Source organism: Pterocles gutturalis, unplaced genomic scaffold (genome assembly GCF_000699245.1).
Source record: "Pterocles gutturalis isolate BGI_N339 unplaced genomic scaffold, ASM69924v1 scaffold52092, whole genome shotgun sequence".
Classification (NCBI taxonomy): Eukaryota; Metazoa; Chordata; class Aves; order Pterocliformes; family Pteroclidae; genus Pterocles; species Pterocles gutturalis.
Genome location: NW_010112167.1, coordinates 1 through 12238, shown reverse-complemented (window position 1 = coordinate 12238; position 12238 = coordinate 1). Strand labels below are relative to the sequence as shown.

At 39.6% G+C, this 12238-nt stretch overlaps 1 protein-coding gene across 1 annotated transcript; it reads right to left on the bottom strand.

Annotated features, from left to right (window-relative positions):
- Nucleotides 1–3103: 3103 nt before the first annotated feature.
- On the bottom strand, nucleotides 3104–9453 carry LOC104462106 (E3 ubiquitin-protein ligase RNF170-like; the record flags this gene model as incomplete). The annotated part of the gene is made up of 4 exons (XM_010073932.1): nucleotides 3104–3409; nucleotides 4467–4577; nucleotides 4953–5026; nucleotides 9345–9453. Coding segments are annotated over 4 exons (600 nt in total), but the record flags the coding sequence as incomplete, so codon positions are not given.
- Nucleotides 9454–12238: the final 2785 nt, after the last annotated feature.

Genomic DNA, 12238 nt, shown 5'->3' with positions numbered 1-12238 from the left:
GTGGGTGGGGAGCCGAGGGGTTTAAACCTTAAAGTCTCGGGCTTTGTTGAAATTAACTTTCGTATACAGATTTTATGACAAGAAATATGAAGTATTTTTGAAACTTGTGGAACATCAGAGAGAGTATCGCTCCATCATGAACAGCGTCTAAACCGGAGTCACGTCACCTGGGAACAGCAGGGATAACGAATTTCCAGATACTTGTGATGAGGGTAATTTCTTCTTACTGTACCGTCCATGGGAAAAATATACTTTTATCATCTAAGGTGTACATTTTAATTTTTAATAATAAATAAAATGCATTCACTCCACTGTGAAGCACTGGCTATTTTCTGTCAATAATCCCAAGCAATAATCATTTGCTCCGGTCAGAGGAGACAAGACAACCAGCTGCAGGTACCCCAGTGCCGGTATTTAGACTGGCCACAGCCAGGAACAGCACAAGGAACAACATAACTGACTTGGATGGACCTGAATCGCTGCCCTTTGCCACGCTTTTCACAGGTAACTACACCTGGCATCACACATGGTCCTTTTAATTTTAGTATCTGCTACAGCTAAGACTTAAACATGATTTCCACTGGAAAATTCTGTTTGGGTTCTTTTTTACTCTGATTACAGTACTTCTTTGGTGGCTGATATTTGAGAATCATTTTTGCAGCTGTGCAATCTTTTTCTCTCTGTTTTCTCCTGTTTCCTGCTCTCTCTTTTCTGTCTCCATGCTTGCAGTGCAGTCGTTTTGCTATCAATCATTTGTGCCATTTTGTCTTTTGCAGGTAACTCACCCTCAGCACACATTAATCACTGTGCAGATGTGAAACGGCCCACTGTTGACATTGAAAGACCAGGTTGAGCAGACACAGTTGCTGAAAATACGCTCATAATCCAGGTGCATTCCATCCATCCTGCCAGCTGCCTTGTGGGGAGTCAGCCCTGAAACAGCCCAGCTCTCCGTGTGCGTTCTCATCACGTTGCTTCAGCCAGACGCAGCTCAGAGCACGGGTGTCCACACAGCCCGCCAGCTGCAGAGCTGAACTCAGCCACAGCAGGTACAGGGAACATGGAGGAAGAGGAAGAGGGGTTTCCTTGGATTTGTCAATGCTCAGAAACCTTCCTGGCTGCTGCTGGCCAAATCCAGTGAACAAAAGGCTTTCATTTGTTCCCAGGTGATTTTTGAAGGCTGCCCTGGATAGTTAGTCCTACAAGGTACTGCCAGGCTCACAACAACAGGTCATGGCATAACTGGGCTGTGGAAGGAGAGAGTTTGTATATACAACAAAAATGTTTCACCTCTGACAGAATTCAGAAATTCTTTCTTTCTCTGCCATTTGTCTGGTACTTCTTAAAAAAAGATACTATTGTATTTAAGAAGTAAAACCAGGGTCCCTAGCTGAAGGAAAGGATTGAGAAGCAAGGGGTAACAGAACAGAAGAATATACTCAGATCAACTATAACTCTGTTATAGGTCACTAGTGAGAACCCTTCTTTCTTCACACTGCAAACTGCCACCCTCTTGGTGAGCCTGTATGATGCAGAAGAAACAACCTACGGAGACTGTATTCATATAGAGGGACTCCATCTTTATACACTTCGCTTGATAGAAATTCCATTCTTTAGTATTGGCATGGGCTGTAATTCCCAGTTAAATGCAAACAGAAGTTACACAATAACAAAACTACACTTAGAGAACTTGGAAAATGATCGTTTCTGGGGTTTTTTATCTTAGTAGTCAGCACTCAAAAACATCTGGTAATTTTTTTAAAGAAACAATGCACTTCCTGCCTTGTAGTTCCTGGAAAAGCAATTGTTGCCATTTCCAGAGTACCCATTGTTAAGCGAAACAGCTTTACAAGTTCAGGGACATAATTAAAGACAATGAAAGTTGATGGGAATAAAATTAAGAAACATCATAACAAAAAGAGTGTAACAAGCAAGAAAATGACTGCACGTAATGGTATATCAGAGCTTACAATTAAAGGGCATAAGAAAACATGTCAACTGAAAATATGTAGAAGCAAAAAACAGTTGGAGACCAGTGTATTGTGAGCAATAAATATTCATAAATTTTAATATATTTTAATATATGATTCTTATGTAAAAATGAAGTCCACTGACACCAAATATAAAGCAAATGTACAGATTATACAGGGACAGATGCGTAGGGTTTTCTGGCACTGTACCAGCATTTTTAACTCTGCAGCTCAACACCAACAGGCACATGTACACACACCCCAACTTTGACAAAACTTCCTGCAATTTATATCACCATCATAAATCTGGTCTTAATCTCTCTGGCTAAACAGGTACCAAGACTTACAAAGAAATCACAAGGAGTGTATGAAGTCTAGAAAGGAAACAGTCATGCTGCCTTGGTTGAAGCTTAGATGCACCGAGTTCAAGGAAGTGGTGTACTTTGCATAGGCTTATAGAAACAGTTAAATAGAAATTTGTTCACATTTCTTGCATTCTTTCTTTAATCCCCTTGTGATACTTCTACTTTATAGTTGCATTTTTGTTCCAAGCCACTGTTACTACCAGTTTCATATTGTCCATTTTAGAATCAGGTCTGTACTCACTGCAGAGCTGTAAAAAATCTATATTCCAGTGGATGTGTAATCAGCTGTGATAAAACAAAGCACTGATACAAGATTTTGTACTGATACTACCTAACATTCTTTGTGTTATACAAGACTTAGCAAATTGTACAGTTTGCTAAGGTCTTAAATTAAAATTTTATTCAAATTGAGCCAAGATGTAAAATGTTAAAGCTTAAGAGTTCTAAAACTCTTCAGTTGCAAGTTGATCAGCATGGTCATTTTAGGCTCTGTTCATAGCTTTAGGCATTTTCAGTTCAGGCACTTTGTATGAAGAGAAGTTACAGAAAAATGCAGCGTGAAAGAGTCTAGCAAATATACGGTGATGTGTAGAACTAGCCTTCTAAGCGCTTGCAGACCAAATCACTTGGCCATGCCAAGTATTGTTGAGTCCTGCTTCAAGCCTTTGTCAGCAGCAGAATGACAAATCCATCATACGCTGCCCCAAATCAAAGAGAAGCCTGTCATCGCTCGATGAAGTTTGACCAAGGAATCCAAGTTTGAGTCAGTCAGGACTCTGACAGCATACTCTGAGCTGCAGACCTCGCCATATTTACCCCATTAGATGCAATTTGCTGACAAATATTTATCATACAAATTAAAAGAAGGGAAACAACCACCATGTCATCAGCCGTTCCAAGTGTCCTGCAGAGAGGCCCAGGCTTCGTGTCAAATGGAGAAGAGAAGCATATGATTGTTCCGAAGGAGCAAACAGCAACTCTGAGGAAAAAAATCCATACGAGACCACCCCAGGTGAAGATTCCTCGCAAGGCAAGAGTGAGGAGTAATGGCATGTCATAAAGATAATCTGCAAACTAAATATTTAGATGAGTTATGTTATTTTGCTTTCTGATGCATGCAGTTCTTTCAGTTCAGTGTGTCTCTTAAGCACTTTCAGATTCAAATCTCTTGAATGCAGAAACTTTCTGTGCTGTCCAAATCCACCTACGCTATTTTCTTTTGCAGTCTCTAGAGGCACACTTCTAAAAGGACTCTCTGCTGTCCCAGCACTTTGAAAAGAACGTATTATGCTTGATACTGAATCCTTCTGGAAACTGGGCTGCACTATCTACCTGTCTTTAAACTCTGGCATCAAGTGTAGGCTATGAATGCTTGAAAATGAGGCCTCAAGTCTCACCTTGGTGTGGACAGGAACCATAGGACTGAGTGACTGTTCCTCTTAATTAATGCTAGTTTGTTGGGTTGAAAACCAATATTGCCCTCCACAGTGCTTAGCTGAGTCCCTAGCATGAAACAGACTCCACAGTCCTTTCAGGCCCCCTACCAGGCTGTGACAGGAGAGGAAGATTTGCTCTCGTGTTACTCCACACCCTGTCAAGAATGGGCCTCACTCATGCCTTCAGCCCTCATCTTTCACGTCATTTCCACTCCCTGTCACGTCTCTGTACCAGCTGGGATTCCAGCTTCAAGAAAGTGCAGACAGAGCTGGTGTGGACTGTTCGAGTTTGGCGATACTTGGTGAAAAAAACAGCTGCTTTCTAAGCTGGAATCTGATTTGAAATTTTAGAGGCAAGTTAAAACTCTGGAGTTCAAATCTGAGTTCATATTTGAAAGTTCCAGCCTGACCATCTCTAGTTCTGCTTTGCTTTCTGTGTTTCATCCCACACTGCTTTCTCCTCACTGCCAGGATGACTGCAGAAGGACTCCTCTGAGCTAGGAACTCTGAGAAGCACCTTTACTAGAAGGTGCTGCACCCAGCAGCAGATGGTAACACTTCTATGATATCACCAATGAGTGCATGGAAATGTAATTCACATGACGATACAAATTATTTTTTATTGCTGGGTCTCTTTCAATCCTCTATGTGTTATGCACTACTAATCAGGTAAATGTAGATTTATAAATACTTACAGGTCGGGGTTGCCCTGAGAAACGCTTGTTGTAATCTCTAATGTCGTGTACAATTTGTTTACTTGGCTTATCTTGTTGCTTTTCACAAGAGATGTTATCCAGAAGAACCACCTTCATAAGAAAATGAGATCGGCATTAGCACGGTATATGTCAATCTCCAGTATAAAGGAGAGTGTTCTGTAGGACCTGTCCCTCCATAGTTTCTCTCTCACAACTGGACAAGAACATTTTCCTTTTATAACCTGCATCCAGCCTTCCAGTACAACAGGCAGCCTCTGGCAGCGGTTAGATGAGATTAGGAACTTCCAAATTACTTCTTATGGAATGTTATCCCAGAGATTCAATAAACTATACAAAAGCTGGAGGCCTGTTTAATATTAATTTCACAGAGTTGCCTGATATAACGTGTCAAAGGATAAATAAGATCCTAAGAGCTCAAGCTTGTTCTTTTTAATGTATCATAATGCAGATGGAAGTAAGTCTTACCTTTTGTCTGCAGAGAGGGCAGGTTATTGCTGCTAACCAGGGACTATGTTTCCAGTATGTGATCAGACAGGACCCTATCAAAAAAACCCCAAAACATTAAATATATTTGAGGATATTTAATGTTTACAAAGAAGTTATCAGAATTAATAAACCCTCTTTCTTCAACTGACTGTGAAAATTAATGTAATTCTTTGCTTTCATTTTAATACGTGGTTTTACTCTGCAAGGTGACTGTGTAAAAATGGAGCCTTAGCTCTTCTACACTGGTATATACAGAGGTACATGGACCTCCTAAGGGAGATGTTGATCCAGTTTCTTTTCCTGTGGATAGCATCTTATTCTTGCAGCTCCCCGGATTGTGGTTGAAACACTCGGGAATACAGGTACCCTTCAGAGCAGAGCGCTGGCTGCTGTGGACAAAGGCAGTGCAGCTGCATAAAGGTGGAGTTCTTCCAGAGCCAGTATGGCTTTTAAGAGCTGTGAAAACCAGTCTTCCCAAATGCACAGCCAAGGGACGGCCTGGTGATGCAGACTTCTGGTGGCACAACAACACCTATCTTGATGATAAAGTATTGTACATTGGGCTATTTTGTCTGTTTGCTTTTTTTTTCTTTCTCTTAACTATATTTCATCTGTTACCCTTCTAGAACTGCGTAGCTCTGGATGAGTGAGTTGCTGCATTCTTTTTGATTCTTTTTACCCACACAACTGCCAACTAATTTCCAAATACAACATCATCGCTTCTTATAGCAAGGTGTCAGGTGTGAAAGAAGGCAGAGTCTGAGGACAGTAAGATTAGACTGCAGATATAACTGCCAGCAGTGATTGACATACATGACTGTCAGTGCTGGCACTAACAGAAAACCAGCAAAGCATAAATAGCATCTAATCAGAAGCAGCACAGCTTGACTTTCAGTTCCCGGGTGCAGTGTGACAGGTCAGGAAAAAAAATCTCTCTGCATTTAAACTGATCAAATTTGACAAGGACCCCAGTGAAAACAGAAGCAGAATGCTGCACTGCCATTTTGATGGAATTGTTTTATTGAATTGAACAATGCTCTTTGTTCTTAAAATAACCAGCAACTAGTTTCTTGTAAGCAGTATTATAACAAGAAATCTTCAGGAGCCCTCAGTACACCCAGACTTTGTCTATTGTCACTGAAAAATGGAATTTTGGAGAAACTGTGTTTGAAATCAAGTATAAAAATGTTCATGATACTATCGGCTACAACCTGTATACTAAGGATGTTAAATTTGTCACGAACCTTGCTCTGACTTGTGCGTGTTACTTTTATTTTCATTTGAGTGCAGTTTTCTTTATGACTCTTCTATTTTGTTTGCATATACAGACCAGTTGGCTGGGCACATGGTGGTGTTTATATCTAAATCCCCACGCAGCATGTATAAACTCAGTCTGGCAGCCAGCTTCCAGCTTTTGCTTGAACTTTTGCATTTGACAACATCACGCCTGACTTTAGGAACAGCTTTGACCCTCTGGGACCATATCCTGTATCGTGATCCGCATGGCTGCATTGCTGTGCCTCTGCTCAGTCCCCATGTTGACAATGGGGCACTGGTAGATCCCATAGTTCTTCAAGGGCTTTCAAAAAAGAAGCCCGTGGAAATTAAAATTTGTTGCGTGCAGAATCCTTTGTTTAGTAGAACAGGAAAGAAAGGACTCCTCTGAAGTTGACCTATTTGTGCTTGGGTGCATTTTTCATAAAATAGACAAAATCCTGTTTTAATCTAGCCTGCTACACAACCTTCTGAGGGAGTCCGTAGGTTTCTCTAAAATACCTCTGTGGTTATTGTTAATTAGAAAAAAATAATATTGCTCAAGGATCGCTTTTCAGTTGAACTTCCTGAACATATGGTTCAAACTGAAGCTGAAAAGGAAAACTTCAGGACAAACTGTATGAATTACTACTAATAATAAAATCAGACATTTTTTATAAGTCCACATTAATCTTCTTTAAAAGCTCTGGGTTGACCACATTTTTTAAATAAAACTTTTACCAGAGCGGAATTTATTAGGAGAGCTCAGCATTGCCTTAGCTCTGTTCCACAGGGCATCAAGAGAAGTTTTATTACTGATTTCAGTCACAACAGGCTTAGATCTACACAGAATGGTTTTGATAAGCCCAATGTAATGTTTTATTGGTTTAAGACATGAAAAACAGACATGTTACAGAGGCCGCTTCTACTATATAAACATAGTCATAACATATATAATTCATTGCACTGGAATCAATGCTTCAGAGTGTAAATGATTATGTAGTTGAGGAAAGTAAAGCCTAGCTAAATATATACAGCTAACAATACCAATATATACCAAGCTTGTATATGGTACTTCTCTTCTGCAGATCTCAAAATAAAATAAAAATAAAGTCCATATCATTATGTCATATTCACAGATGGAAAAGGGAAGATTAACCAGGCCAGAGAAAGAGGAGAGTTGATGATCTTTGTTGTTATGTCTGTCTTTGAACTTGAAACTATAACTTCTGTGACCTTATTTGAAACAGGTTTTGAGGCCATATGCTTACTGTTTATCCTGGAGTGAGTTCTATTCAAAGCATCCTTTTTTCCTGTATGTTATAAAACAACGTTATAAAAACATGAAACAACCTAAAGTGTTACTCGTGAGGTAGATGAGCCCTACAAAGTGTCTCTAGCTGTCCATGATCCACTGATTTGTTGTGATTTCAGAGGATGGAGATGGTGGCAGTGGTGATGAGGAGTTGTGCTGTGTGGCCATCATTTCAATCTAGATAAAAATGGCACTTCCTAAAGATAAAAATATGCTTTTATTGCACCAGCATTAACAACAGAGTGGCTTGTTCTCATTTATGCTTAGGTCTTTTTGTAACACTCTTACATGGAGAAAAAAGTGTGAAATGGCTTGCACTTGAAAATATAACTTGCACTTGCTTTAAGATCTCTGTAAAATGCCAGCAGTAGAAAGGAATTTTATGGTTCTGACCAGTGCCTTCTGATGTGTCTTGCTGTTCCAGTAGCAGGTATTACTGCCTCCAGCTGCCTGCCTGCCCCTCTACTAGAGGTTACTGATCTCATGCTGCACAGCAGCGCTGAAGTACCTTCATGGGCAGTTTCAGCCTCATCAGATCATGAACTTTAGTTCTTTTCTGTCACCCCTGCTGTGAGGATGACAGCAAGGAACCTGATAAGCAGCTGGGGCAGTGAGGTTGTAAACTTCACCTGTAAGTTCACTGGACGATGTATCTCGGGGGTCTGAGAGAAACTTTGTTCAGTTCAGGTATGCTGGTGGCCTTATCCTGCTGCCTTTCAAAGCAGGTGCAAAGCTCACTGGTGCAGAATGTAGGCCTTAAAAATCCTGAAATCCCCTTTTAAGTGGAATGATGAACGTAACCCCATCCACTATTCTGTGCTTCATCCTTGTATTCCCTTTGAAAAATTATTTAAATTTTGTAATCCTAACCATATGGCTTAGCAGCCTCAAAGAAGGCATTTAGCAGACATATTTATCTACAGAATTATGGTTTTACTTAGATTATCCAGTGACTATAAGTGCAGTGGGTGCGGACAGGAGACCACACCACAGGCACCCTCAACAAAAGGATCCTCTCAATCTGGATCTGTCCCTTTCCTGTTGTGACAGACCCTGGGCATCCTTCGTGATGAGATGTCTTTGAATACTTTTTCCCTATATTACCACATGGCTTTACTTAAACAGATTAAAAGAAGGTTTATACATTACTAGAAACTTAGTTTTTGAATTTAATATGTAACTTCCACTAGTCTCTTTTGTTCAGAAAGCTTTTACAGGACTGCAAGGTGATTACGCCTTCTTGCTCTAGATCACTTCTGCTTTATTTTAGGCAATTGTTTCACATGGGAAGCAAGTCTGTGGAACAGAATCAGACCTGAAGCCAGTATAAACACAATCAGAATCAAGCTATCAATGGGATAGCTGGATTTTTATGCTGTTGAATAGTGACATATAAAAAGACAAGCTGTCTTCCCAGAAGTGAGTTGATGCTTGAAGATAAGACGTATTTTATCTTGGGCTTTTACACTGACTAACTATGATTATAAGACTGTTGATTTTTGTAAGGGTTTTTTTTGCACAGTTGAATACAAATTATGTGCTTTTCTGCACATTGTACCCATTCCAGGAGTTTGTGCTGTAATTTAAGAGTATCCTGCAAGATGATCTGTCACCTCTTGTTGTCTTAAGAGTTTTTGGGGGGGTTATGGAGATGGGACTTCTGCTTCTAGTGAGAGAACTTACATGAATTCCAGGGAGAAGGGCTTGGTCCTGGTTCTTATGCAGGACTTGAGATGTCTGTAAGAAGTGTGCTGCATTCAGTAGCCTGCGTAAGCACTGCACTGTCAATCCAGAAAACTTACCACAGAATAAATGTCCACAGTTGGTTTCTACAGGGAAAGTTGCTGTCTGGAGACAGATGGGGCAGCTGAAGTCACTGTGATTACTAGGTTGCCAAATTTGGAGTGATTCCTGGAAGAGAAATGGTACAGAGTCTTCAATAAATTGACATATTCAGTTCATTAATAATAATTTACTATGATTATTAGAAAGCCACAGAAACTAAGCATAGATGTCATGCATTACTAATTGTTACCTTGGCAGATAATGAAAATTAGGCACAAATAAATGAAATGCTTTGTGTAATTCTACAGAAAGGGCCAGTCAGAGGTAAGATCATGATGCGACGTTTCTGCTTCCAATGATATATCCACACACCACTGGATAATATTTATGTTTTGAAAGCCAGTCGAGTTTGCTTCTGTTGCTGTCAGACAGCACCTGAAGTCTGCCTCAGTAGCTTTTGGATCTTTTTTTCCTCCTTTGTAGTCATGGCTATCACTTAAACATACTGAAATAAAAGTCCGGTGCACTCTCTGCCTTCCTTGGGTGGCACAATGGTATCATAGGCTATGAAGCAAGAAGACGCCTTTATTTAAGTAAATAAATTTCTTCTGAACAATCCTTCCCTTTTCTTAGCAAAGTCTATAATTAAGAATAATATTGAGCTTTGTTTTTAGAGTGGGAAGATAAGAACTTTTGAAGCCTTTGAAATGCAAAAGAGGCATTTTGAAGCACATTGGTATTATAGTATTTCTGTAGGGGAAAGGCTGAAGGATGTACGTGCGTCCTTCAGTCTTTGCTCCTAAATCATTGCCTGAAAGCAGTAAAAATCTATTTGGCAGTATATTAATTTATGCCAGGATTGTTTGATACAGTGGGAGATAAAAAAACCAACCCATTCTTACTTGATATTGATTCTATCCCACATTGAATGTTTTTGCTACCTTTATTATGATGCATTAGATAATCTGTAATGGGTGATGGACCTGCCTGCTTTGTCTGAGCACACCAGGGAGAAACTTGCATTTGACCATATGTTTGAGTGCCATAACCACAATGAGATCAGTCTTTGAAGAAAATTTGGTGTCTAGATAAAGTTATTTCAATGTTTCTATCAGTCCCAGAAACAGAGGAGCGCTTTTGAAACTGGGAGGGAGCTTCCAAGGAAGTCCCTCCACTTTAAGGCAGCCTTGAATGTTATTGACTGTCCTCCACTGCCTGTGCATGTTTAACAAAGTTCAACAGGAGATGGCATCAATTACAGTTTTAGTTTGTATTTTGATAAAAAAAATTATGAACTTCACGTTTTTTAATGACCACAGAGGTCCAGCATTATATGGAATGGGTATTACTTCTCCATTACTGAAGTAAGGCATTCAGATGAGATGAGGGCATACTTTGGGACCAGTATGCTTGCTGTCCCTTGTTGCCCAATTTGGACTGCTTATTTGTTTTTCAAATACCTAATGGGCATCCGTCTACATGATGGTCAATGAATCCACTTCCAAGTATTTGACCTATTTATAGAAGTTTTGATAAACAGAAAATTGATTAGATTCTGTATTTGCATGTCAAATATTGGAAGATCCAGAGTGATTGTGAAGATTCAAGCTCATTTGACAATAGGCAAAGATTTTATTTAAGTAATTAATTTTTCTAATTTAATAATTCCAAGAAAGAAGAGAGAGATCGTCTTGTAGGTCTGCCAAATGAATGAGCAGGAAACTCGGTCTCTTGCCACAGCCATGTCTAAAATGACAAGTTCTCCCAATTAATGATTTTAAATCTGCATCTTTAATACCTGTGTTTCCTTCCTATAATGAGGATCTGTACATAAGAACCGGAGGTTTTAAAACAATGTGCCATAACTACTAGAAAAGGCTTTTCTTTTTCATGGTTTGTGAAGTTATAGATGTATTTGTTTCTGATTCTCAACAGAAAAATGTCAGATGCTGAAGGCATTTACATTGTTTTCAGATTTTCCTCTCTATGCACTTAACAAGATTATCTCCTGCTGAGGTAATGACCACACAATAGCCCAGCAAAGCTGGGATGACTGGATATGAATAATTAAAACATAACAACGATCAGATTCAAGTCCAGTACACTGACCGGTGAGCCCCAGGCAAGCAGGTTTAAACACAATGCTACCTAACATTCACATGGCACATCACATTCCTCTATTTTGACTTCCCATGCGATAGTGATGGGGTATAAGAGCATTTTTTCAACTGTATTACAAGCTGTAATAGTTTTCATCAGCTGAGGAACTGCTGCAGAGCAGTTGTGTTTATAAACACTGCATACATGACATAAGCCAATTAGGTATCTACTCTTTATTTTTGTAAAGTAATAACACACACATTTCTAGCTTTGTCTCATACAACAAAGGGAACCAAATGTGTTTCTGATTATGCAATAGATATTGAGTCAAGGGAAACCCAGCATTCCCAGACCATAACTGATGGAAATTTTGAAAAGCTCTCTTGCCCTCTGCAACCTCAACAAGTTGAAACCACTCGTGTATTTTGTATTAGAATGTGTTGTACAATAATTAACTTACTATATGACTCCTAGGGGACAAATGATTATAGTTTTTTTCCAGATGACTCATCTTCTGCTGACTTAATGAGTGAGTCTGCAGGAACAGAGTTTGTGCTGTTCAGAAAATGGGAAAATTGAATGTTGCTGTGTTGCCTTATGATACCAGTTCTGGCTGCTGAGGTAAGCTACCACGCGAAGGGGCTGGAAACTCGTCAGCTGAGGGCAAGTTGCTGTTGAGACTTTGAAAATGCTCTCTGAGCATCTGAATTAGAGTTAGGACTCTATGAATTAAAGCAAAGAACCAAGCAATGATCGTATACTAATGACCCTAGATGAAGAATATGTGCAAATAATATGAAAAATATATAAA